The sequence below is a fragment of the Chiloscyllium punctatum genome, chromosome 4, assembly GCF_047496795.1.
Source record: "Chiloscyllium punctatum isolate Juve2018m chromosome 4, sChiPun1.3, whole genome shotgun sequence".
Taxonomy (NCBI): Eukaryota; Metazoa; Chordata; class Chondrichthyes; order Orectolobiformes; family Hemiscylliidae; genus Chiloscyllium; species Chiloscyllium punctatum.
In genome coordinates this window covers 93,764,808-93,792,743 of record NC_092742.1, presented here as the reverse complement: position 1 = coordinate 93,792,743, position 27,936 = coordinate 93,764,808, and the positions used below count along the sequence as shown (strand labels likewise).

Here is a 27,936-nt window from a genome sequence, read left to right as displayed (position 1 = left end):
CCAGTCATCCTCTCCAACTGCTATGTTTTTTTAAAATTTTTGTCAGGCAGCTTTTGCTTGGTTCCGTGCTTAATAAAATTACATTTGGAAACAGGCCGTTGAGTCTGACCAGGCCATGTGGTATTTGTCCTCCATAAGGATAGTTATTCCAGTCTCATGCACCTGCTTTGCTTCTGTTTGTCTGTATTCTCCTCTCTTTAAACCATCAAACCAGCCTATTCTTAAATGTCTCACCTATTTAGTTGTTCTCTCACTTCACAGGTCTACCAGGAATCCCTCCTTAGATTCTTTTTTACCTTTGTGTGCATACTGTCCTTTAGCAATACCATTTGAACTCCGATGTATGTTGGGTTACTTTAAACTTACATCACTGCATCACTCTTGTAACTCATTCACTCCCTATATTATCAGGATGCATCCAATTTTCTATCCATTGCCTTAATACCCAATTTACAAACACTGCGCATTCACTATCAACTCGAGCCCTCCATGGTGATGATCTCTGGCTGTGCATATTGACACCTGAGCTGAGCTTCTGACTTCCTCATCTCTCAATGATAAAAATTGCTTGCCTCTATTTCCTCAATGCCATCCATACAGACTATCTACTGTTGAATACCTGATTCATGCCTTTGTCACCTCAAGACTTGATTACTCCAAAGCAGTCCATGCACGTTTTTTGCATTTTCCATTAGATGCAATGGATCAAACAAAACCTTATCCAGCACAATGTCTCCCTGCTCCTCACGCCTATGTTAATTTTCTTCCAGTCTATAGGTTGTAGATTTTAATTTCTCACCCATTTGTTCTTTTCAGATCCCTTCATAAAATTGCTCCTCATTTTATAATGGCTTCCACCCCTACAACTCTCACTACATCAAACTGTTTCTCTGCCTTCAAACTTTTAAACTGCTATTGTAAGCTGTACTTTCAGCCAACTAAATCATAATCTCTGAATTTCTTCTTAAACATCTCCACCTCTTTCTCCTAATTTCCCATGTTTGCTTCCAGAAGACTGGAGATTGGCAAACTTGGCACCACTGTTTAAGAAGGGGGGTAAAGACAAACCAGGGAACTATAGACCGGTGAGCCTGACCTCGGTGGTGGGCAAGTTGTTGGAGGGAATCCTGAGGGACAGGATGTACATATATTTGGAAAGGCAAGGACTGATTAGGGATAGTCAACATGGCATTGTGCGTGGGAAATCATGTCTCACAAACTTGATTGAGTTTTCTGAAGAAGTAACAAGAGGATTGATGAGGGCAGAGCAGTAGATGTGATCTATATGGACTTCAGTAAGGCGTTCAACAAGGTTCCCCATCGGAGACTGATTAGCAAGGTTAGATCTCATGGAATGCAGGGAGAACTAGCCATTTGGATACAGAACTGGCTCCAAGGTAGAAGACAGAGGGTGGTGGTGGAGAGTTGTTTTTCAGACTGGAGGCCTGTGACCAGTGGAGTGCCACAAGGATCGGTGCTGGGCCCTCTACTTTTTGTCATTTATATAAATGATTTGGATGTGAGCATAAGAGATAGAATTAGTAAGTTTGCAGATGACACCAAAATTGGAGGTGTAGTGGACAGCTAAGAGGGTGACCTCAGATTACAACAGGATCTTGACCAGATGGGCCAATAGGCTGAGAAGTGGCAGATGGAGTTTAATTCAGATAAATGTGAGGTGCTGCAGTTTGGAAAAGCAAATCTTAGCAGGACTTGTACACTTAATGGTAAGGTCCTAGGGAGTGTTGCTGAACAAAGAGACCTTGGAGTGCAGGTTCATAGCTCCTTGAAAGTGGAGTCGCAGGTAGATAGGATAGAGAAGAAGGCATTTGGTATGCTTTCCTTTATTGGTCAGAGTATTGAGTACAGGAGTTTGGAGGTCATGTTGCGGCTGTACAGGACATTGGTTAGGCCACTGTTGGAATATTGCATGCAATTCTGGTCTCCTTCCTATCGGAAAGATGTTGTGAAACTTGAAAGGGCTCAGAAAAGACTTAGAAGAATGTTGCCAGGATTGGAGGATCTGAGCTACAGGGGGAGGCTGAACAGGCTGTGGCTGTTTTCCCTGGAGTGTCGGAGGCTGAGGGGTGACCTTATATAAGTTTACAAAATTGTGAGGGGCATGGATAGGATAAATAGACAAAGTCTTTTCCCTGGGGTTGGGGAGTCCAGAACTAGAGGGCATAGGTTTAGGGTGAGAGGGGAAAGATATAAAAGAGACCTAAGGGGCAACATTTTCACGCAGGGGGTGGTACTTGTATGGAATGAGCTGCCAGAGGATGTGGTGGAGGCTGGTACAATTGCAACATTTGAGGCATTTGGATGGGTATATGAATAGGAAGGGTATGGTGGGATATGGGTTGGGTGCTGGCAGGTGGGACTAGATTGGGTTGGGATATCTGTTCGGCATGGACGGGCTGGACCGAAGGGTCTGTTTCCATGCCATACATCTCTATGACTCTAAGTGCCTTGTTTCTCCTTATGTCTCTGAACCATCTTAATGGTGCTTTTTGAGGGAAAGTTGTCGCTAAATATTTCTGACACATCACATTGCAGAATTGCTGTCTGATAAGATAATGATTTTCTATCTTGGATATGTTTTTAGTTCTCCAAGATTTAAGCTACTATCTGCTGCTTTGCAATTACAAGTTGGGAAATTGTCATGTCAATTATAGGAAACAAACTAGTGTAATTTTCTTGGCTACATGAACTGGACATGTCGGATAAAGGATAAAAGTGTTGATGCAAACAGATTGAAAGGTGGAAATTTAATCTCTCTGCTTTAATGGGTTTGAATTAATTGCTGGTGTTGATAGTTCTGTGATTGCTCAGCTTTTGGTGAACTGATTTTTAGGATTGGTTTCAATAAAAGTAACAGCATTTTTTGCTTTAACTAACTCTGAGTTGACTGACAGCTTGACACTGATATTAATCATGTGAGCAAAAGTCCAGTTTGTAATCCCAGAACACATTTGTGGTCTTCAGTCTATTACTCAGATAGCCTCTGTGTCGCCACGGCTTAAGAATTACATTTGTAGAGATTTTAACTCATAGTGGATTTAATTTACTTCTGAATTGTAATGAACCCTTGAAGGTGATCAGAATTGGAGAAGAGTTCAGGTTTTAACAACTTAACTCTGCTCAATTATTGAATGTCCTATTCAGTTTCAGAATATGGCTGTGTCTTGGTCTCTATGAATTGAACCCAAGAAAACACAAATTATAAGAAGTGGGGAGGAAAATATAACATCAAATTCTCATAATAAAATTGTAAAACAGAGTTATGTTAAAGTCCTACTGAACCTTGTTCAAAACCACAGTTAGAATGGATGCAAGGTTCAGTTTTCTGCATTTTAAAAAGGGTATAGTCACTATATTGTGCAAAAGTATTCACAAAGAGTAGTGATATCTGAAAAGGATGAACAGTCTATGGTTGAATTCTACATAAAAGAGAAAACTTGGATGATAGTCTTATAGAGGTCTGAAAGTTATGAAGATATTTGCTGGTGTACCCATATAATTTGCTGCCTTTGTGGTAGTCTTTTTGGATTTGGAAGGTGCTGTCTTAGGAGCTTTGAGCTTCTGCAGTGCAACTTGTGGATGGTAGACACTGCTGCAACTGAGCATTGGTGGTGGAAGGAGTGAATGTTTGTGGATATGGGACTGAGAAAATGTTTCCACTTGTGGGAAAGTTCAGCCAAAGAAAGTCAATAACGAATTCAGGAGATGCTTATTCATTCAGAAAGAGCTTAGAATGTGGAATTTGCTACTACAGTGAATAGATGAGCTGATTTAACTGGATACATTTAATGGGAAGCTGGATAAAATGTTAAGGAAGAAAGGGATAGCAGCCTTTGCTGATGAAGTGTGATGAAGTATTCTGGGAGAAGCCTCATGTCCACTTGCTGAATGGCCCTTAAATTCAATGAAGTATTACATACAGTCTCTGAAATGTGTCAGGGAGTTCTACGTTGTCAAATATGTAACTCTTTAGCTGACATGTTGGATCAACCTGTTCAGTTGAGGATTCAAGAAGGACAGTGGATGTTCCCTTTGTGCTAACCAATATTCTGTTTTTAACCCAGTCATTTTGCTTTTTTGGTGTTATAAATTATTTTCCAATTGCTATTTGACATGGAAAGAAAATGAAAAAAGGTCAGGGGTCCCAGCCTCAGCCTTTGCAATTGTCTCTTTTTTTTTCAGTTTGTTTGGATGAGAGTGATAGATGCAGGCTTGATGAGCTAACTGGCCCTTTTTAATGTAGAAAAAAAACGTAGAGCACTATTTAAGTGGAAAATCACTGCAGAATTCTGAGGTGCAGACAAATTAAGATGTTCAGAGAATGAAGTTAATCCCCAGCTAGAAAATCTTAACTAGAAGGCAAATGGGATGCTATCCTTTATTATGGGAGGAATTGAACATAGAAGTAACAAGTTATGCTTCAATTTATACAGGGCATTGATGAGACTGCATCTCAGATAATTTGTGCAGTTTTGGTCACCTTATTTAAGGAAGAATATGAATATATTATGGACAATTTGGAGGAGGATTATGACACTAATACTTGGAGTAACTGGTTTGCCTAGATGGTACAGTATGGTCTTTCTTTTTCTGGAGTGTAAAAGCATAAGGTCTGAAGTCTGTGTAAGATTCTTAACTGTCTTGACAAGTTGTATGTGGAAATGATGTTTCTTCTTTTAGGTGAGGCAGAACCACTGGAAAAGTGATTTAAAATTAGGGGTCAGCCTTTTAGGACAGAGATGAGGGGATTTTTTTTTATTCTCTTGGAAGATTGATTGACCTTGGAACTCTCTGCCTCAGAAGGCATTGGATGTGGGATCGTTAAATATTTTTTAAGGTCAAGTAGATGATTTATTGTTGTGTAAGCCAATCAAAGGTTACCCAAGTTAGATGGGAACATGGAGTTTTGAACATAAACAGTGGAGCAGAGTTGAAGGGCTGAATAGCCCTATATCTGCTCCTAATTTGTGTGTTCATAAATGGCTTTCGCTGAGGTCTCGTCACTGCTGCTATATAACCCCAATTAGTAGAACATTGTGTATTGGTGTATATATAGATCTATCCTTTTTGTTTCATTTCCTTAATGACACAATCAGAGGTTGGTCTCAAGGCTTTAATTGCTTAAACTTTGTGATCTCTGAAGCCTGTTTTGGACAAAGCAAATTGTTAATGGATTAACCTGAAAGTGATACTATTGAGAGACAATACATCAAAGAGTTTTGCACAGTCTAGCAGTTACTCAAATGCTTGGAACTGACAATGACTGCAGATGCTGGAAACCAGATTCTGGATTAGTGGTGCTGGAAGAGCACAGCAGTTCAGGCAGCATCCAAGGAGCAGTAAAATCGACATTTCGGGCAAAATCCCTTCGTCAGGAATACAGGCAGAGAGCCTGAAGGATGGAGAGATACGTGAGAGGAGGGTGGGGTGGGGAGAAAGTAGCATAGTACAATAGGTGAGTGGGGGAGGAGATGAAGGTCGGGGGGGGTGGTGTGGGAAGAGGGTAGATTGGATAGGTGGAAAAGAAGATAGGCAGGTAGGACAAGTCATAGGGATAATGCTGAGCTGGAAGTTTGGAACTAGGGCGAGGTGGGGGAAGGGGAAATGAGGAAACTGTTGAAGTCCACATTGATGTCCTGGGGTTGAAGTGTTCCAAGGCGGAAGATGAGGCGTTCTTCCTCCAGGCGTCTGGTGGGGAGGGAGCGGCGGTGAAGGAGGCCCCAGACCTCCATGTCCTCGGCAGAGTGGGAGGGGGAGTTGAAATGTCGGGCCACAGGGCGGTGTGGTTGATTGGTGCCGGTGTCCCAGAGATGTTCCCTAAAGCGCTCTGCTAGGAGGTGTCCAGTCTCCCCAATGTAGAGTAGACCGCATCGGGAGCAACGGATACAATAAATGATATTGGTGGATGTGCAGGTAAAACTTTGGATGCGGAAGGCTCCTTTAGGGCCTTGGATGGAGGTGTGGGCGCAGGTTTTGCAATTCCTGCGGTGGCAGGGGAAGGTGCCAGGACGGGAGGGTGGGTTGTCGGGGGGCTTGGACCTGACCAGGTAGTCACGGAGGGAATGGTCTTTGTGGAAAGCAGAAAGGGGTGGGGAGGGAAATATATCCCTGGTGGTGGGGTCTGTTTGGAGGTGGCGGAAATGTTGGCGGATGATTTGGTTTATGCAAAGGTTGATAGGGTGGAGGGTGAGCACCAGAGGCGTTCTGTCCTTGTTATGGTTGGAGGGGTGGGTTCTGAGGGCGGAGGAGCGGGATGTGGACGAGATGTGTTGGAGGGCATCTTTAACCACGTGGGGAGGAAAATTGCGGTCTCTAAAGAAGGAGGCCATCTGGTGTGTTCTGTGGTGGAACTGGTCCTCCTGGGAGCAGATACGGCGGAGGAGGAGGAATTGGGAATACGGGATGGCATTTTTGTAGGAGGTAGTGTGGGAAGAGGTGTAATCCAGACAGCTGTGGGAGTCAGTGGGTTTGTGAAAAAAATGTCGGTGTCAAGTTGGTCATTATTAATGGAGATGGAGAGGCCCAGGAAGGGGAGGAAGGTGTCAGAGATGGTCCAGTTAAATTTAAGGTCAGGGTGGAATGTGTTGGTGAAGTTGATGAATTACTCAACCTCCTCACAGGAGCATGAGGTGGCGCCCACTCGAGGACACCTCTTCCTACCACCCCCTCGACCATGACCCCACCCCCCCCCACCCTCATCGCCAAACCATCATCTCCCAGACCATACAGAACCTCATCACCTCAGGAGATCTCCCACCCACAGCTTCCAACCTCATAGTCCAGGAACCCCGCACTGCCCGGTTCTACCTCCTTCTCAAGATCCACAAGCCTGACCACCCTGGCCGACCCATTGTCTCAGCATGCTCCTGCCCCACTCAACTCATTTCTACCTACCTCGACAGTATCCTTCCCCCACCCCCCCCAACAGTCCACGAACTCTCCAATCCCTCTACACCTCCATCGGCCATGACCAGGGCCTCCAAGCCCTCCATTTTTTCCTCTCCCAACGTCCCCAACTGTACCCTTCCACCGACACACTTATTTATTTGGCCAAACTGGTCCTCACCCTTAACAATTTCTCCTTCGAATTCTCCCACTTCCTCCAGACCAAAGGGGTAGCCATGGGCACACATATGGCCCCCAGCTACGCCTGTTTCTTTGTTCTATGCCTGTTTCTTTGTTGGCTACGTAGAACAGTCGATCTTCCATAATTACACCGGTACTACTCCCCACATTTCCTCCGCTACATTGATGACTGCATTGGCGCCATCTTATGCTCCCGCGAGGGGGTTGAGCAATTCATCAGCTTCACCAACACATTCCGCCCTGACCTTAAATTTACCTGGACCATCTCTGACACCTCCCTCCCCTTCCTGGACCCCTCCATCTCCATTAATGACGACCGACTTGACACCGACATTTTTTACAAACCCACCGATTCCCACAGCTGCCTGGATTACACCTCTTCCACCCTACCTCCTACAAAAATGCTATCCCGTATTCCCAATTCCTCCGCCTCCGCTGTATCTGCTCCCAGGAGGACCAGTTCCACCACAGAACACACCAGATGGCCTCCTTCTTTAGAGACTGCAATTTCCTTTCCCACGTGGTTAAAGATGTCCTCCAACGCATCTTGTCCACATCCTGCACCTTCGCCTTCATACCCCACCCCTCCAACCATAACAAGGACAGAACGCCTCTGGTGCTCACCTTCCACCCTACCAACCTTCGCATAAACCAAATCATCTGCCGACATTTCCACCATCGCCAAACAGACCGCACCACCAGGGATATATTTCCCTCCCCACCCCTTTTCGTCTTCCGCCAAGACTGTTCCCTCCATGACTACTTGGTCAGGTCCATGCCCCCCTACAACCCACCCTCCCATCCTGGCACCTTCCCCTGCCACCGCAGGAATTGCAAAACCTGCGCCCACACCTCCTCCCTCATCTCCATCCAAGGCCATAAAGGAGCCTTCCACATCCACCAAAGCTTTACCTGCACATCCTCCAATATCATATATTGTATCCGTTGCTCCCAATGCGGTCTCCTCTACATTGGGGAGACTGGACACCTCCTAGCAGAGCGCTTTAGGGAACATCTCCAGGATACCTGCACCAATCAACCACACCACCCCATGGCCCAACATTTCAACTCCCCCTCCCACTCTGCCGAGGACATGGAGGTCCTGGGCCTCCTTCACCGCCGCTCCCTCCCCACCAGACGCCTGGAGGAAGAACGCCTCATTTTCCACCTCGGAACACTTCGACCCCAGGGCATCAATGTGGACTTCAACAGTTTCCTCATTTCCCTTCCCCCACCTCGCCCTAGTTCCAAACTTCCAGCTCAGCATTATCCCCATGCCTTGTCCTACCTGCCTATCTTCTTTTCCACCTATCCACTCTACCCTCTTCCCAAACCCCCCCCCGACCTTCATCCCCTCCCCCACTGACCTATTGTACTATGCTACTTTCTCCCACCCCACCCTCCTCTCACGGATCTCTCCATCCTTCAGGCTCTCTGCCTGTATTCCTGATGAAGGGCTTTTGCCCGAAATGTTGATTTTACTGCTTCTCCGATGTTGCCTGAACTGCTGTGCTCTTCCAGCACCACTAATCCAGAATGTACTGTACTTGTAAAGTACAGGTAATTCTCTTATTCTTGTGAAGTGAGGGAGGTGATATTGTCCTCCAGACTGATGTTTGTTACTCTGACCTATGTTTCATCATGTGCCTTTCTCAGCATCTAGGTTTGCTTGAGTTCTGGTTTAAACGTTACTAAAAGTCATCTCCTTTAAGAAGGAAGGCATTTAAGGACTACATACGTTTTTTATTTGAAAGCTGGAAATTAGGTACTACTGTGTTTTTATAGAATCGACCAGTTATTTTCTTTATTGTTTTTTTGTTTATTGATGAAACCTGGTAAGACATTTTTATATACTGGTCAAATCAAGCCAATCAGCAATGTACGTGATTAAATGCGTCATTTATACATTTGTGATGATTTAGTGTACCATTCCCATCAAGGGTTGTGACATGTCCTAGTCCTGAAGAGTGGAATACGAATAGCTTTGCTTTGGTGTCTCCTTTAGCAGTGTTTATTATGGAGACACAGGGATTCTAACTTCTGTTATCACTCATTGAAGCGCTTTTTGTCACTCACTGAGACACTGTTAGAAGTGGCCCCAATACTGTTCATCCCAATGGTTTGGATGTTACTGAACCCAAATTTGGCTGAGGATTCGATGTTGCAAAGCTACAATGGAGCTGCTGGGGCATGTCAAATTACCAAAGGATCTTAAGAAGTATTTCAAATGGGGTGTGGCAAAGTTTCAGAGTGTTCTGTGGAGAGAGGGGTTGGGGAGTTTAACACGCCTCTTTCTGTTTTGCAGCTTAGTCACAAGTTTTGTAGTTGGCCTCAGCACCCATCAGCTAAGAAGAACTTAAAGCATTGCTGCTCCTGTTTGTTCCCTCTGCTGGGAGAGCAAGAAATGTAGCTGTTGAATGAAGACAGGATCAGTATCATTGATGATTCTCCTGTGGTTGAAATGTTTACCGACATTCAAAAACAAAGAATGACATTTTGTTTTGCATCTGTCGGCTTATATTGAACTATCCATTAGGAAATTAGAGCAGCCTAATGAGAAAGAGAGGAAGAAATTTTAGAAGTATCAGAAACAATATAATATGGTTTAATATGAAAATGAAATAGCAGTCTTGCATTTGCTTTCATTTACTTTTTTTGCCAGACATGAACTTTGTCCTAGTCGTTACTTTTTTCACAGAATCATTGAATTCCTGCAGGGTAGAGGCAGGCCATTCAGTCCGTCGGATCCACCCCCCCCCCCCCCCCCTCCGAAGAGTATCTCGCCCAGACCCACCTCCCCCTGTCCTATTCTGTCCTTGTAGTCCTGCAATTCCCATGGCTAACTGACTTAGCCTGCATGTCCCTGGACGCTATGGGCAATTTGTCAAGGCCAATCCACCTGACCTGCACACCTTTGGACTGCGGGAGGAAACTGCAGCAATCGGAGGAAACCCTTGCTCACGTGGGGAGAATGTGCAAACTCCACACACAGAGACCTGAGGGTGGGATTGAACCCAGGTCCGTGCTGCTGTAATGCTGTAATCGCTGAGTCACCGTACCACTCTTTATTGCTTCTATTGCTTTTTCATTGATTTTATTCTTTAATTCTTGAACAGAAATTCTCATTGCATTTGGTTACCAACTAACAGAAGACCTCTTTGTCCTCTTGCAGATTGCCCGGCTAAGGGAAGAGGGCTCTAGACATTTAGAGGAACAGCAGAGGCTCATCAAAGAACAAATACTGCTGGAGAGAGAGCAGAGGCTGCGAGGTAAAATAGTGGCTGTTTATCAGTATGTTTTGTTATCTGGGAACTCTCATTTCTCATTTTTATCAGTCATCCTTCCCATATTCTTTGCCCACATGGACCATGGCCTCATGGGTGAGGCTGACCATTTGCCAAATTTTGAACTTTGTCTTAGTCTGCAGGCTAGCTATCCTGTTAATTATAGAGTCAAACAGCACAGAAACTCCCCCATGCCAACCGTATCCCAAACTAAACTAATCCCACCTGCCTGTGCTTGGCCTATGTCCCTCCTAACATTTCTTATTCATGTTCTTACCAAAATGTCTTTAAACAGTTGTAAGTGTACCTGCATCCACCACTTCCTCTGAGCCACTCTTTGTGTAAAAGAAAAGTTGCCCCTCCTCTCACCTTAAAAATGTGCCCCCTAGTCTTGAAATTATCCATCCTAGGGAAAAGACACCTGCCATTCACCGTATCTATACCTCTTATGATTTTAAAACCCTCTATAAAGTCACCCCTCAACCTCCTACGCTCAAGTGAAAAGAGTTCCCACCCTATCCAGGCTGTCCTTATAACTCAAACCTTGCATTCCTTTTCTGAACTCTGTCCAGCTTAATAATGTCATTCCTATAACAGGATGACCAGAACTGGAAACAGTACTCCAGAAGAGGCCTGTTTAACCTGTACAACCTCAACATGTTTTCCTAACTCCTTTACTCAGTCTGAGCAATGAAGGCAAGCATGCTAAACGCCTTCTTAAGCAATCAATTCTCCAAAATCTTGACTGAATATGTAGAGCCTGACTTCTTATCTTGTAGTCTATATTTATAAAATATTGTGCACATTGCAAACTCCACAAGTCCATGCATTTGGCCTGGGACAGATTGTATTGGTATAGGTGTACTGTTTGTGCTACAACATGTTCTCAGTGTGAGCAAGAATAGATTTTCCTTGAACTCTCACAACACAGGTAAGTTCGCATTTTTAAAATAGAAGAAGTTGTTAAAGCTTTTTCTTTTTGTTACTGGTCATCCAATCTGTCTTCCCTATGTGATGCTTGGTAAAAAGCCAAGAGATAACATTGAGCTGCCTTGTGAATTTGAAGCTTAGCCACAATTAAAGCGTTGTGTTCAGTTTTGGGAACCATGCTTTGGGGAAAAACCCAAGCGTGGAGACCTGTTCTGAGAAAAAGTTCATGGTATCAAAATAATATGATAGATAAGAAGTGTAGGAACACTAGCACCTGCAAGCTGCACACTATCCTGATTTGGAGTATATTGCTGTTCCTTTACAATCATTGGGTCAGAATCCTGGAACTCCCTCCCTAACAAATGCGACACTTGAAAAGAATCCTACAAGGTAGACATTATCTCTCAAATCAATGATTTATACCTTACAAAATGAATTCTGCCAGCACAAGTCTTTCTTTAAGGCTATTGTTAAAAGTCGCACAACACCAGGTTATAGTCCAACAGGTTTATTTGGAAGCACTAGCTTTCGGAGCACTGTTCCTTCATCTGGTAGCTGAGATGCAGAATCATAAGACACGGCATTTATAGCAAAAGATTACAGTGTCATGCAACTGAAACGATATATTGAACAAACCTAGATTGCTGTTAAGTCCACTTTAAGGCCATCAACAATCTTGCCAATTTATCAGTTCAGCTCTTGCTAACTGCACTCTGAGATCAAGACAACTGTGCAACCCATGCACTGACAGACAGTATACGTGAGAATGCAGTATCTGTTAATTAGCTGTTAATTAGCTGTTCCATATCCATCTCTGTACCTGCCTGAGTGAAGGCTCACAGAGGGCAAAAGGATGTTGGGATCAGGTCTGATGTCCCTTGTTGTGGATCAATGTATGCCCATCTGCCTTCCCCTTTGCCTGGGAAATTTTGAGGAATATAAATACATCGTGCTATCAAGAGAAAATCAAGTCACAAATCTGTCAGCAATTTTAATTCTCATCTTTGATAGCAAGATTAAAACGTTATGTTTTCATGATAAAATGGACCCCAGTTGGGTCCAGGTGCCTCATCACTCATGTGGGAGTGAGCTACATTGGAGAGTGAGCCACTCGATGCTGGCGAGGTTGAGGGGGCTTTGGGAATCATTTGGACATATATTGGAGCCCATCCGAAGCCAGCCTAGGGCAGATAGTTGGATGTGGGGACAATACAAGGAAGCAGCCTGGATTTTCCAATGGGGAGAGATTTGTAGCACCAATGTGGTTTTCAGTTACACCTCGGGAACATTGGCAAATCCTGATGGAATTGACTCAGAGGGAATACTCTGGGAAATTGTAAATTCCAGTTGACAATTAACCTGCATCTAGAACTTTCTGACAATGTATCTTAAAGTCAGAGATTTCAGAAAGTCCTGATTCACTTGAGCTTAATAGTTAGTTGAGCTAAGTGTAAGTGGAATCAATACCTACCCTAACTCCCACCTAATGAGGAATCTGACCTCCTGGCTTACCACTGACACCAACGTTCACCCCAATTTGAATCAGAGATCACTGAGCAGGGAAAGCCACTGGGGAAGTGGGAGGTTGCTTGTAAGGTGTTGGGGAGGACAGCAGAAGGGGTGCAGAGCCAAGGGAAGACCTGGAGCAAAGGCCAGTGGATCATAGAGGAGTGGGGACTTCAATGAGAAATTAAGCTGTGTGTGAGGCTTTGCTCTGTGCAGGGTAGAGGAATGGTGTGGCTGTGAGTTTGATCAGTGCCGGGGCTCACAGATTTACATGTGACACCATTATGTAAGGATCTGAAAATTCGGATATTTATAAATCTCTCCTGACGGGTATTAAAACAGTTGGCTTCTTTCTGTTTCTCTGTCCTGGTTCAGAATTGGTCACTCTGTTTGCAGTAAGCTGTCACAGTGCAGCACTCAGGCAATGCTGGCACAGCGTCTTATTATTTCTGAGTGGATTTCATATTTTTCATTTTGATGTTCCGTAGGATCTGATGTCCGAACTGATTCCATAAACAACTCAACCCCTAAACTGAAAGTAAGTAGTTGTAATGAGCTGGCTGTTAGCATGATTTGTGTTAATGTCTACAAAATGCAACTTGTATTTTGGGTGTCTCTGTTGGGATGTATGGAGAGCGGTGAATGCAGGCAACTGGGAATCCAAGCAGACGGCCTGAGAAATGTCCTAATTTTCATATTTTAACTGGCAGTTGCTTTCCCTTTGTGCAGTGGGTCTAAATTTATTTACAAGCTTTCCTGGTTTTCTTTTAATTTCATCCCCTTTTAATTCTGCACTGGCGATACAGCCACTTATTGAGACAAGATTCCAAGGGCATCAGCCTCCAGTACCTCAAGCCTAATTTTTCTTTCATTTGAGTGATCACTTATATCAGAGCTAATCTTGGACCTGTCACTATCCAGGGTCTGGCTATCTGTGATAGACATGAAGATGCTTGGCTGATTTGAAAAAATCTTTCTCACTCATTGAGGCCAATAGCAGTGTTTCAACTTGTCTGTGGGACAGTTGGATTTTCACACTGGGGGATCAGCTTTGTTCATTTGAGTAAATTTTAGTGATGGTGCAATTGATTGTCCTTCTGGAGTACTTGGTTCCTCATTATGTACAAAAGAAGATAACTTGAAAGTTGTCTGGATTGATGTACCAAAGATGACTTGCTTATCAATTACTTTGAGTACAGCATTGTAACAACAGAGTATTGCTGATCTCAGCCAGGAGTAGTCGATGGAGTATCGAATGCAGGCAGATGCTGCCTGTTAGATTGTGGTGAAGATTTAGAGTCAGTCATTGTACAGAATGAAAGGATAGTGGTGGCTAGCATTAAAGAGTTGATCTCTTCCCTTTCTCTTTCTTAGCTGAAATGGAAGTGTAAGAAAGATGACGAATCAAATGGTGGCTACTCTCATGAATACCTCCTCTCCATTTTGAAGAAGGTAAGTTGTTCTCAAGAATTTTCCAATCAAGAGGTCTTGAGACCCAACCAGATTTGAAAACTCTGAACTGCCACCCCCCGCAGCCAGCATCCTGTATTTCCCCATTACCACCTCCGAGGATAGGCTCCAGTTTGTCAGTTGAGATAGTAGCCAGCTTTTGTACTGACGAAGAAGTGAACAGCCAGCTTAAAGCAACTTAGCGCTCTCTTCAGGTTTTTAAATCCATGCTACTCATCTACAGTTAATTACCTATGTAAGCTATTTTGCCAATTTGATGTCATTTATATTCCGTTATATTTCAGTCAAGCCAACTGTATCAGCCTATCTTTTTATTCCTTTCTTCCTCACACTTAGTTATTTTCCCCTTTAAACTATGGAAAGATGTTTGTGAGCCAGTTTTGTTTTCAGGATAATCCGACCATTTTTCCTGATGCTTCACCCACAAATGTTTGCTTTTGTTGCATTAAATGTTACAGCTTGTCTTGGTAGGATTTGACTTCTAAACCTCTGGGTTGGTAACCCACCAATCGAACTGTTATACAGTCAAATGGTGACCGTGATAGAGAACTGGTTCATGTTGAATGTTTAGAGTCGAGGGGGTAGAAATCCAGATCTTTAACCTCAGTCTGAAACGTTGCAGGCAGTCATTGCTTTCAGTTACAGTCCTCAAACTCACCACAGTCAGAGAAGATTTTTTTCCTTTTTTTTCTTTCAAGCAAGCACTAGGGAACTCTGGTCAAACTTGAGGCTGGTGTTGAAAGTCGAGTTGGCATTCATAGCTTTGAGTTATGCAGTCTTTAATTGTCTTGACTGTGCAATTATCGGTGGTGCCTCCACAGTTATGACAGCAATGCAAGAAGGGACAAAGTAATAAGTATGGAGAAGTGTAAATTAGTACTTGTTAAAATATTCAAAGGCATGGCTTCATGCTAACCTCCATTTGGAAGCTAAATAAAAGCAGCAGCCCTCAATTTGGAGATTAAAAATTTTCCTTCCAAGATATCAGAACTGCAGATTTAAGCAGCTTTGAGAAATTGGTGTAGTGGGAATAAGAGTATGAAATGATGTAAGTAAGATGTAAATAATTATTAACTTAAATTGAAATAACTGGATACCTAAGATTTGAATTTTTAAAAAATGCAGACCAGTCAGTTCATTTGTAGGTTGAAGAATTAGCCTTTATCAAATTAGTTGTTATCATGTCATCATGGGGCTCAGTAAACTTTATATCCTGTCACAAACTGTAGAATGGCATGCCTGTTGGAGTCTGGTAAAGAACCTATTATCCACGAGGGATAGTGGGTTTTTTCATAGTGGGATTGGCAGTGTGGTGTATTTTAAAAATATTCTAAAAGGTTGATCCTACTGCTGAACTCCTTTGCAAGCCATTCTGCAAGAAAATCACGCAATTTCATTTTATTTGAAAGCTATACACCTCTTGTAAGCTATACACCTCTTGTAAGCACTTTTATTTTGGTAACTCTCCAAATGCGAACTTTCCAAGCACTGAATTTTTGAAGTTTGTTTTCATATCTTGGCCTGATCTTTAAGCACCACCACCCCCACCCCATCCAGTTTTGAACTTCCTGAAATGTTCCCACTCTAATTAAGAAGCTGGGTCCCAATAGACCTCCCAGCGTTCATGGCCATATGGTTTGTAAAGGAGGCTTTCTTTGTTCAATGCTAGGTAAATACACTACATGCTGTTATGCTGGGGTCAGTGACCACAAGCTCAAAGGAAGGGGAGGAATCTGACACCTTCCCACATCTACTTGTAGAACATGTCTCCATATGGACATTGAGTGAGCATTATATCAGGCTCAGACATGACCCATCTCTAATTATATGGTTTGCTGAGCCTTGTGTTGACACAAAAGGGGATTGAGTACCATAGAACACTGTCCCAGAGAAATGTAGTGGAAAGAGAGAGTAAAGAAGAAAGTCAAACAAATGTTGCAGTCTCTTGTTGATTCCCAGGGTTTCTAGTTCCTGTGTTTGAAGGGCAGTGTTATCCATCCATTGCATAAATTATGTGTTATATTGAACATCAGAAATATATCTGCGTCAGCAAGCACAAAAAGGTACTGAGCTCTGATGAACTAATGGGCACCTGCAAAAATTGTAATGGGTAACAAAAAGATCCTGTATACTGCAATTTCAATGTAATGCTACAATTAATTACTTTCCAGAAATAAAAGGTTGTATATAATGCCCACCAGCCACTGTAGGATGGCCAGAGTGCTGCCACCTATTGAACTAAAGATGCTGAACCTCCCAATTTTTCCATACCTATGGTTATCAGTTTCCAGATACCAGAGAATAAAAAAAAACTTCTCCTGCATTTCATTTGAGGCATAACTTGCAAGCATGCATTGATGTTAACAAGATATGGCTGTGTTCTCAGGTCAAGAATTCTGTGGGGAGGGTTAATGAGCAGGAGGTTAGTGACTGGAGAGCACAAAAAGTAACAAATCAAATGAAGGAATTCACCACGGTCCCCCTCCATGCTAGAAATTTGCCTTCCCATTCTGTCCTACACTGTTCACATTTGGACACCATTCTGACACTAATAATTTCCTGTGAAGGCAACAGGTACAGTGCTGATTATAGTCTCATGGAAAGAATAATATAACATCTGAAGTTCCATTTTTGTTTTTGAAATACTTTTTTTTACATGATTCTTTCTTCCCTATCTTGTCCTCTCTCCCTTTCAGTGAGTGTAAAGACAGTTATGAAAGCACTGCAAGAAAGGACAAAGTAATAAGTATTGTAAAACGTAAATTTAGTGATGACTTAAAACATTAACAATTAATATAAAACAATAACCTGTTACACTCTCGGGCATTTGTTGTTTCAAATACATGTTATGTTTAATTGTTTGCTGATATGTTTTTTGCCTTTGGCTTGAAGTTATACTTTATGGACATAACTAAATGTTGAGTGCTGTTTATTAAATGCTTTAAAGTCCAAAACTGGCAGAGGGTGGTGTTTTGAGCTGGTATTAGATACTAATCAAGGGATATTTCTTCCTACAGTACGGTGAGGTTTTGAACTTGCTCATATCTAGTAAAAAGAAAGGCTCTGCTATTGTGGAATTCTCCTCAACCAAGACTGCTGTGAGTATTGTGTCTCTACTTTTCCAACGTGGATATAACCTTCTCATCCTCAACACCTATCAGTTGCCTTGGTCAGTAAGTTATCTGTGCCACACAGGCCTGAAGATAGAGTCATAGAGATGTACAGCATAGAAACAGACCCTTCAGTCTAACCTGTCCATGCTGACCAGATATCCCAACCCAATCTAGTCCCACCTGTCAGCACCTGGCCCATATCCCTCTAAACCCTTCCTATTCATGTACCTATCCAGATGCCTTTTAAATGTTGGCAATTGTACTGGCGTCCACCACTTCTTATAGCAGCTCATTTCGTACACTCACCATCCTCTACATGAAAAGGTTCCCCCTTAGGTCTCTTTTATATCTTTCCCCTCTCACCCTAAACCTATGCCCTCTAGTTCTGGACTCCCCCACCCCAGGGAAAAGACTTTGTCTATTTATCCTATCCGTGTCCCTCATGATTTTATCAACCTCTATAAGGTCACCCCTCCGTCTCCGACGCTCCAGGGAAAACAGCCCCAGCCTATTCAACTTCTTCCTATAGTTCAAATCCTCCAACCCTGGCAACATCCTTGTAAATCTTTTTCTGAACCCTTTCAAGTTTTACAATACCCTTCTGATAGGAAGGAGACCACAATTGCACGCAACATTCCAACAGTGGCCTAATCAATGTCCTGGCTGAACAACAGGCTTTTGCTAAGACAGTTTATCTAAGCCAGAGTACATAAGAACATAAAAAATAGGATCAGGAGTAGGCCATCTGGCCCTTTGAGCCCACTCTGCCATTCAATAAGATCATGGCTGATCTTTTCGTTATCTCAGATCCACATACCTGCCCTCTCACCATAACCCTTAACGTTTTGAACAGTAAAGGAATTATCTATCTATCTTAGCTTTAAAATCATTCAATGAGGAACCTCAGCACCTTCACTTGGCAGGGAATTCCACAGATTCAGAACCCTCTGGGTGAAGAAGTTCCTTCTCAATTCAGTCCTAAATCTACTCCGCCTAATTTTGAGGCGATGCCCTTTTGTTCTAGTTTCACCTGCCAGTGGAAACATCTCTACTTCTATCTTATCTATTCCCTTCATAATTTTATAGGTTTCTGTATGATCTCCTCTCATTCTCCTAAATTCCAATGAATGTAATCCCAGTTTACACAGTCTCTTCTCATAAGCCACCCCCCTCAACTCTGGAATCAACCTAGTGAACCTCCTCTACACTCCCTGTAGTGCCACTGTATCCTTTCACAAGGAAGGAGACCAAAACTGCACGTAGTACTCCAGGTGTGGCCTCACCAGCACCCAGTACAGCTGCAGCATAATGTCCCTGCTTTTAAACTCAATCCCTTTAGCAGTGAAGGACAAAATTCCTTTTGCCTTCTTAATTGCCTGTTGTACTGCAGACCAACCTTTTGTGATTCATGCAGAGGTCCCTCTGCATAGCAGTATGCTGTAAATTTTTACCATTCAAATAATTGTCCTTTTTACTGTTACTCCTACCAAAATGAATGACTGACTGTACATTTATTAACATTGTATTCCATCTGCCAGACCTTTGCCCACTCACTTAAATTATCTCTGTCTGTCTGCAAAGTTTCACAGTCCTCTGCACACGTTGCTCTACCACTATGCTTACTGCCATCCGCAAACTTTGACATACTGCATGTTGTCCCAAAGATCAAATCATCTGTGTTAATTGTGGTCCCAACACTGATCCTTGAGTCACACCAGTAATCACTGATCACCAATCAGAAAAGCACTCATTTATCTTCATGGTTTTCTTCCTGTTAGTTAACCAATCCTCGGTCCATGCTGATTAAATTATCTAATATACCATGCATCTTTATCTTATGCAGCAGCCTTTTGTGCAGCACTTGTCAAATGCCTTTTGGAAATCTAGATACCCCACATCTTCGGGGTCCCTGTTGTTCACTATGCTCATAATGTCTCCATAGAGTTCCTGTAAATTAGTTGAGAATGACCTACCTTTCATAAACCCATGCTGCGTTTATCCAGTGGACAATTTCTATCTCGATGTCTTGCTATTTCTTCCTTGATAATCGATTCAAGCATTTTGCCTACCCCAAAAGTGAAACTAACCAGTCTGTAATTCCTCATCTTTTGTCTACCTCCTTTTTTTTTGGACAGTGGCATCACATTTGTTTTCCAATCTGCTGGAACTGCCCCAGGGACTTTTGGAAAATTCCACAAGTGCATTCGTTGTGTCTCCTGGCATCTCTTTCAGTATCCTGGGATGCATTCATCAGGGTCAGGAGACTTCAGGCTCCATTAGCTTGCCCAACCCTATCTCTTTCGTGATAACTATTGTTTCCAGGTCCACACGTTCACAACCCTCTGGGTGAAGAAGTTCCTTGTCAATTCAGTCCTAAATATACTCCCCCTAATTTTGAGGGGGGGGAGGGGAGCTCCTTGTCAATTACTGTTCTCCACATTGAAGACGGACACACAATACCTGTTCATATCCCATTACTAAATCCCCCTTCACATCCTGAAAAAGACCAATGTTTACCTTAGCCACTCTTTTTCATTTTATGTATTTATAGAAATCTCTGCTATCTGTCTTTATATTCTGAGTGAGTTTACTTTCATAATCTGTCTTATTTTCCAAACCTCAAAAATGAAATAAAGAACTCTGGATGCTTGAAATCTGAAACAAAACAAATTGCTGGAAAAACCCAGCAGGTCGGGGCAGCGTCTGTGGAGAGAAAGCAGAGTTAGCTATGCAAGTCTAGTGACCCTTCTTCAGAATTCAGAATGCTGTGAAGATGCATCACTAGACTTGTAACGTTGACTCTACTTTGTCTCCACAGATACTGCCAGACCTGCTGTACTTTTTCAGCCTTTCGTATCTAATTAATTAATGTTGGAGAAAGCTGTGTATTAAATGTATTAAACATGTAAGACTGAGTTTGTCTGGGCCTCATGGTGCAAACTGTCAGGTTTGAAAGTTTGCCCGATCCCTACAGGCTATCGGCTGGAAACCCCTTTACTAGATTGAATGGTGAGGAGATGCGCTCGGCTGCCACCTCTTCATTTTTGTTATCTAAATACACTGACTTTTGCTGAGCTACAGTCCAAAGTAATCTTTTTGCAGCCAATCCCAGTGACACCTTTTATATGTGTCTTAAAACAGCAAGTGCGGTTATATACCAGAAGATCGATGGTTTTGAACAGATTCCACATCTCCACTTCTGGTGCAAGCTTTATTTCAGCTAGCACCGCTTTATAAAACGCCCACTGCACTGATTACTAACTCCCCATGTTTATACAATCAATTCACACCCATGTAAACCCTGTTTAAAGTATCCATTACCTGCTCCTTGTTCTACTAGGTTTCAGGTATCATTCCAGACCATATGAGATGACCACAAGTGCTGATTGACCATGGGTGACATTGCAACCTATTTCACTTGACTGTCAGTTTGAAGCACTAACATGGCAGATCAGATTGATTAGCACAAACTAAATCCTGATTTCTATGTTGACTATAAAAGTGACCTTGTTTTCTATTATTTTAAAACTTACTCGTGATAGCGGCACTATTTCGTGTGAAGAATGAAGCCCATTGCCAAATTATGTATTTGACCAGATAAAGCTAGTGAATGTTTGACCTCTGACAATACACTCACCAATAGAACAAATACAAAACTGTAACAGAGAGGGGAGTCAGTTTAACAATTTAGATTACCTACAGTGTGGAAACAGGCCCTTTGGACCAACCAGTCCACACCAACTCTCCGAAGAGTAACCCGCCCAGACCCATTTCCCTCTGCCTAATGCACCTAACACTATGGGCAATTTAGCATGGCCAATTCATCTGACTTGCACAGCTTTGGACTATGGGAGGAAACCAGAGCACCCGGAGGAAACCCACGCAGATACAGGGAGACTGTGCAAACTCCACACAGACAGTCGCCTGAGACTGGAATCGAACCTGGGACCCTGGTGCTGTGAGGTAGCAGTGCTAATCATTGAGCCACCGTGCTGCCCCTTATTAAGATTCAGCTCAATTTCCAGGCGTAAGAGCCGAATTAAGCCTGTTGAGTCTGCTCTATCAACCTCTGAAAATCATAGAATCCCCATGGTGTGAAAACCTGCCATTTGGCCCATCGAGTCCACACGCACCCTCTGAAGAGCATCCCACCAAGACCTACCCTATTCCTGTAACCCTGCATTTCCCATGGCCAATCCACCTAACCTGCACGTCTTTGGGTGGAAACTGGAACCCAGGTTCCTGGCGCTGTGAGTCAGCAGTGCTAAACCCAATCCTGGCTGATCTAATCATCCTCAACTCCACTTTCCTTCCTTTTTCTATAACTTTGGATTCCCTTTCTGATTTACTTCACTTCCTCCAAGATTTTCATTTCCCCAGCCCCCGAAGCTGTATTGTCACCATGGACATCCAGTCCCTGTACACCTCTATCTGCTACGACGAAGGTCTCCAGCCTTCCGTTTCATCCTCTCACGCCATCCCAACCAGTACCCTTTCACCGACAACCTCATCGGCATGGCTGAACTGGTCCTCGCCCTTAACAACTACTTCTTCCAATCCTCCCACTTCCCCCAAACCAATGGGATAGCCATGGGCACCCGTATGGGACACAGCTATGCCTGCTTCTTTGTTGGCTACTTGGAATGGTCCAACTTCTGCAGTTAGACTGACACCACCCCTCACCAGTTCCTCCTCTACATCGATGACTGTATCAGCGTCACCTCGTGCTCCCATGAGTTGGTTGAACAGTTCATCAACTTCACCAACACCTTTTCACCCCGATCTCAAATTCACCTGGACCATCTTGGACACCTTCCGCCCTTTCCTGGACCTCTCCATCTCCATCTCTGGTGAACGACTAAACATCTGCTACAAGCCCATCAACTCCAGCAGCTACCTGGATTACACCTCTTCCCACCCTACCTCCTGTGAAAATACCATCCCTTATTCCCAATTCCGTCGCATCTGTTCCCAGGATGACCAATTCCACCTTAGAAAATCCCAGATGGCCTCCTTCGTCCAAGTGTGCAATTTCCCCTCCCACGATGATGCCTTCCAGTGCATCGCCTCCACATCCCACACCACCACCCTTGAACCCAACCCCTCCCAACACAACAAGAACAGAACATCTCTGGTCCTTATCTTCCTCCCCATCAACCTCTGCGTACGTCGCATCATCTTCCGCCACCTACAAATATACCCCACCACCATAGATATATTTCCCTCCCCATCCCTATCGCCGTTTTAGAGAGACCATTCCTTCCGCGACACTCTCGTAAGGTCAACACCCCCTGCGCCCACACCACTCCCCTCACCTCCATCCAAGACCCATTCCACATCCAACAGAAATTTACTTGTACCTCCACCAATGTCATCCACTGTATCTGGGAGACCGGATGCCTACTTGTGGACCATTTCAGAGAACATTTCTAGGACACCCACGCCAACTGACCCCACTGCCCCATGGCTGAACACTTCAACACCCCTCCCACTTAGTTAAGGACAAGCAGATCCTGGGCCTCCTCCATAGCCAAACCGTTACCACCTGAAGAACGCCTCATATTCCACCCTGGGACCCTGCAACTAAAAGAGATCAATGTGGATTTCAACAGTTTCCTCATTTTTCTCCCCCCCCACCCCCCACATTATCCCCATCCCAAGCCTCCAATTCAGCCTCTTGACCTGTCCATCACCTTTCCCATCTATCCGCTCCATCCTCCTCTCCGACATATCGCCCTCTCCCTCACCTTCATCTACCTATCGCATTCTCAACTACCATCACCCCAACCCACCCTTCTCCCATTTATCTTTCAGACCCCAGGCCCACAAACCTCATTCCTGAAGAAGGGCCTATGCCCGAAACGTCGATTCTCCTGCTCCTCGAATGCTGCCTGACCTGCTGTGCTTTTCTAACACCACACTCATGACTCTGATCTCCAGCATCTGCAGACCTCACTTTCTACTAGGAGAACCAAACATGTCTTGCTTGCCTATTCAATGCCACTATTGATTTGTGACACAGGTGGTAAATGGGAGGGTATTGGGGCCTGATACATAGATCTCTTGTGGGAAAATGATCAGTGATTTAAGCGCCCTCATTCAAGGTTTATATATCAGCTCCAAAAATTATCAATGTCAACTAATCCATGATTTATTTTGAACAGGAGCTTGCTTTTAAAAATGAGACTGGGTTAACAAGTAACCCACTGAAGATCTCCTGGTTGGAAGGATCACCCCCTCCAAATACAAGCAACTCGACATCATCATCTTTGGAGACAAGTTCATCTAATCTGTTCCAGGTAGGATAATGTCTAAAATAGCTCTTTTTTTGTGTGTGCGCACGTGAGCTGGATATCACTGTCTATCCCATCCCTAATTGACCTTGAGTAGATGATGGTGAGCTGTTGACTTGAAGTACTGCAGTCCTTGAGGTGTAGCTACAGATACAGTGCTGTTCGGAAGGGAATTCCAAGATTTTGACCCAGCGAAACTGAAGGAGTAGTGTATGACTTGGAGGGGTAATTGAGGTGATGGGATTCCCATGCATCTATTGTCCTTGCCCTTCTAAGGGTAGAGTCAAGAGTGTGGAGGGCGATCATCAATGGAACTTTGCTGCATTGTCTGTTGTAAATGGTACATGCTGTTGCCACTGTGTATCTGACAAGGGAATGAATATTGAAGGTGGTGGATGGAGGTACCAGTAAAGCAGGCTGTTTTGTCCTAGGTGATGTTGGAGCGACACCATCCAAGCTGATGGAGAGTACTATATTGCACTTATGGCTTATAAATTGTGAACAGATTTTGAGAAGATAGGAGACCAAGTTACTCGCTGCAGAATTCCTAGCTTCTGGCCACTTCTTATAGCCACAGTATTTATATGGCTGGTCCAGTTGATTTTTGGTCAATAGTAACCTCCAAGATGTTGACAGTGTGGAATTCAGAAATGGGAATACCATTGGTATTCAAGGTAAGATGGTTAAATTCTTTCTTGGTTGACACAGTTATTACCTGACACTTGACAGACCAAGTCTGGATGTTACCTTAGTTGATTCTGAACATTGTGCAATCATCAGTGAGCAACCCTCTTCTGACCTTATCATGGTGGGAGGTTCATGATTGAAGTAGCTGAAGTTGATTAGGCCTCACACTCTTGCGATTGTGCCTTTTTGTATCTGCTGTATGACTTCAGACACTTGCAGTGTCCCAGATCATTCAAGGTTTTGGGGAAATCTCTCCAACTCATTGCTTGCCATCAGATTATAGTGAATTAGAAAACTTTGTCTAAGCAATGCAGGCAGGCAGGCTATTCAGGTGGTCTAGTGGATGAAGACGTTAATGATGTACAATACTAATCTTCATGCTGAGAGAGTATAGGCTTGATAAATAAACCAATTCGCTGTTGTAGCAATAAAACTTCCACAACTTGTCTCCATGTGGTCTAAAGATGGGAAAAATTGACAATGCTTTCTCATCCTGATCACTTTCTGTTGTCCTTTGTTGGGAGGTGTGTGTATGTATATTGAGTGGGGATAATGATAAAACTAACTGTATGACTCTTACTAGGAGAACTGCCTAGCTTTGGACTCAGATGGAGAATGGCCGCATAGGCAAAGTACTGAAGGCAAATTGGCAACATTGCATTATACCTTAACAACATCCATCGTCTGCAAGAGAGAAAATTGAAGGGCTGTTTTGAATAAGGCTGTGTAAAAATCTAAAATGTCTGTAAGGCACACAAGCTTCTGCAGACTTCAGACAGTATGTTTCTACTATAAACATATTGAACATATTCAAGTTACTGGTACTGTTTCAAATGGAATCCTTGTTGAAAATTTAGACAGGACCCCTTTCTATCTGAAAATATCTGGAGCAAAATGCCATCAGACTGGCTGTTGGTAGGATTGCTGAGTCAGAAGATTATTGGTTCACGCAGCACTCCAAGCCATAAGCTCATAATCATAGCTGACAAGCTCAGTAAGATAATACACTTTATTCTTTGGTCTTTCCTTCTTTGAAGAAGGACAGGGAGCTCTCTGTTTCTGTGTACAACTGCGTGTGTGTCAACATGTGTGCAAGCATGCTGGCTTTAACTAATCTATATTATAAACATAGTGCATCCTAAATTGGCATGTGTTACCAGCAGTCTCTCAGTTCCCATCTGTGTGAATTTGAGATTTAGACTGACTGTAATTTACCTTGATGAAATCAGCCAGTATTAATTTACAGCAGTGAAACGTTGCAGTCTGGAAGAGGCACAGACTACACTTTGTTTGTGGATTGCTTTCCACTTCATGAACCTAGAAATTTATAACTATCTTATCACCTACATTTCTCCACCAAATGACATTTCAACTTTGACTAGCCTGTAAATGGTTTAGCCCACAACCTCGCATTGAACAGCTGCCTTAAAGGGAAAAGCAAGTCTCTTTATTCTGTCATGGGATGTGGACAATGCTGGTAAGGGGTAAGGTCCCTTCCAAAATTGCCATGGAACTGAGTGGCTTGCTGCTTCAGGTCAGTGGGCAGTCGAAAGGCAACCTCATTGCTGTAGGATTCGAGTCGCATTTGAGCCAGAATGGGTAAAGACAGCTGATTCCTTTCTCTAAAGAATATTTGTGAACCAGATGGATCTTTACAACAATCAGTAATGGGTTCATAGTCTCCATTACTGAGTCAGGCTTTGTATTCCAGATTTGTTGATTTGAATTTAAATTCCACCATCTGGCATAATAGGATTCCACCCTGTCGCCAACACATGCCCTGGTCCTTTTGATTCATACTTGCTCCTATTTTCCTGACTGTACATGAACAGTGCTAAAGAATATAGCTGGCTTTATAAAATATGGATATACTACAGGGATAATATTTTCAGAGAGAATGCAAAACAGATATTGATGAAATGCAACTGGTTGATGAGCCCAGTTAACCAGACAGCAATAATTTACAGACGGCACCAAAATTAGAAACAATTTTACGCAGAGATTTGTTAAGCATAATAGAAATTAATTAGGTGGGTTTTGTAACAAGCAGACAATCTACACTGTACACCAAAGTAGTGAAGGTTGAGACTTGATAGACCAACAGCCTCATTCTTTGTACTGAGATGTTATTTGGTTTTATGTACCAAGTACAGGTTGAGAATCATGGATACCATTTCTATAAATGACTTTTTCAAAAATTAAGCATCATCCCTTATAAAACCAAGAATATTCTCAACAATTTAAGAAGTCTCACACAGTCTGCAGGTGAAGTAAGTTGATGTTCACTGATCTGGATCATTAGTCAGTGATTGAATGTATAAACGTTCATTTAGTTAAACTAATTTTTTTGCGTATTAATAGAAAATCAAAAAGACATTGCATTTTCAGACATTAATGAATCATCATGTTGTGTGACACTATCACTGTGCTAAATGAGAGAGAGTTTGATCAGATCTAGCAACTCTAGACTGGTAATCCGTGAGGTGCTTTGGGTCGTCATCAACAGCACAGTGGCTCAGTGGTTAGCACTGCTACCTCACAGCGCCAGAGACCCAGGTTCAATTCCAGGTGTAGGTTTCTGTCTGTGTGGAGTTTGCACATTCTCCCCGTGTCTGTGTGGGTTTCTCCGGGTGCTCTGGTTTCCTTCTACAGTCCAAAGATGTGCAGGTCAGGTGAATTGGCCATGGTAAATTGCCCATAATGTAGGTGTATTAGTCAGAGGGAAATGGGTCTGGGTGGGTTTCTCTTCAGAGGGTCGGTGTGGACTTGTTGGGCCAAAGGGCCTGTTTCCACACTGTAGGGAATCTAATGTAATCTAAGCTAATTGTGTTCCAAAACAATCTGTAACTTCAAGCTTGGCATACCCCCCACTCAACCATTATCGTCAAGCAAGGCAATCAACCCTAGTTTAATGGAAAGTGCAGGAGGGCATGTCAGGAACTGCACAAAGCTTATCTAAAAAAACAAGGTGTCGACCTTGTGAAGCTGAAAAACATGGCCACTAGTATGCCAGACAACATTAGCAGCCAGTGATAGAGCTAAACTGTGCAACCAGCAGATCCCAAGTCTAACTCTGCAGACCTGCCATATCTAATTGTCAGTGTTGGTGGGGAATTAAAAACTCACCGGAGGTTCTAATATTCTGAATTGTGATTAAGTGTTTAAGTGCAGAATAAGGTGTTGCTGCTGGAAGCTTAATCTCTGGGATGCAGTTTGTTCTTAACATCAGAAATCCTTTAAAACAAATTGTTTGAGATAAAACTACTGAACATTTCCAGACTTCATACTTACACAATGCTAAGAAAAATGCAGCAACTGCCAGCGGTGAGCTCTCTTTTTCGGAGCAGCTAAATCTTCAGGGACTTTTAAATCCTATCCATTTCAGACTATTGGTACAAAACCACATTTGAAATGAGACTTTACCTTGGAGTGATAAATTCAATAATATCTGAACACTACACCTGTCAGAAGCACCAGGCATGTCCATAGTATGGTCCATGAATTAATGAAGCTTGTTTAGCTCCATTTTTTTTTTAGTGTTCCAAT

The 27,936-nt window shown here is 43.1% G+C and overlaps 1 protein-coding gene across 1 annotated transcript in view; it reads left to right on the top strand.

The window, feature by feature from the left end:
* Positions 1–27,936, top strand: part of dnajc17 (DnaJ (Hsp40) homolog, subfamily C, member 17) — a 165,243-nt gene that overhangs the window by 70,339 nt on the left and 66,968 nt on the right. The window contains exons 6-10 of the mRNA XM_072569323.1: positions 10,280–10,376; positions 13,316–13,365; positions 14,202–14,279; positions 17,315–17,395; positions 23,575–23,709. Coding sequence (XP_072425424.1) covers positions 10,280–10,376; positions 13,316–13,365; positions 14,202–14,279; positions 17,315–17,395; positions 23,575–23,709 — 441 coding nt within the window. The remainder of the gene's footprint in view (positions 1–10,279; positions 10,377–13,315; positions 13,366–14,201; positions 14,280–17,314; positions 17,396–23,574; positions 23,710–27,936) is intronic.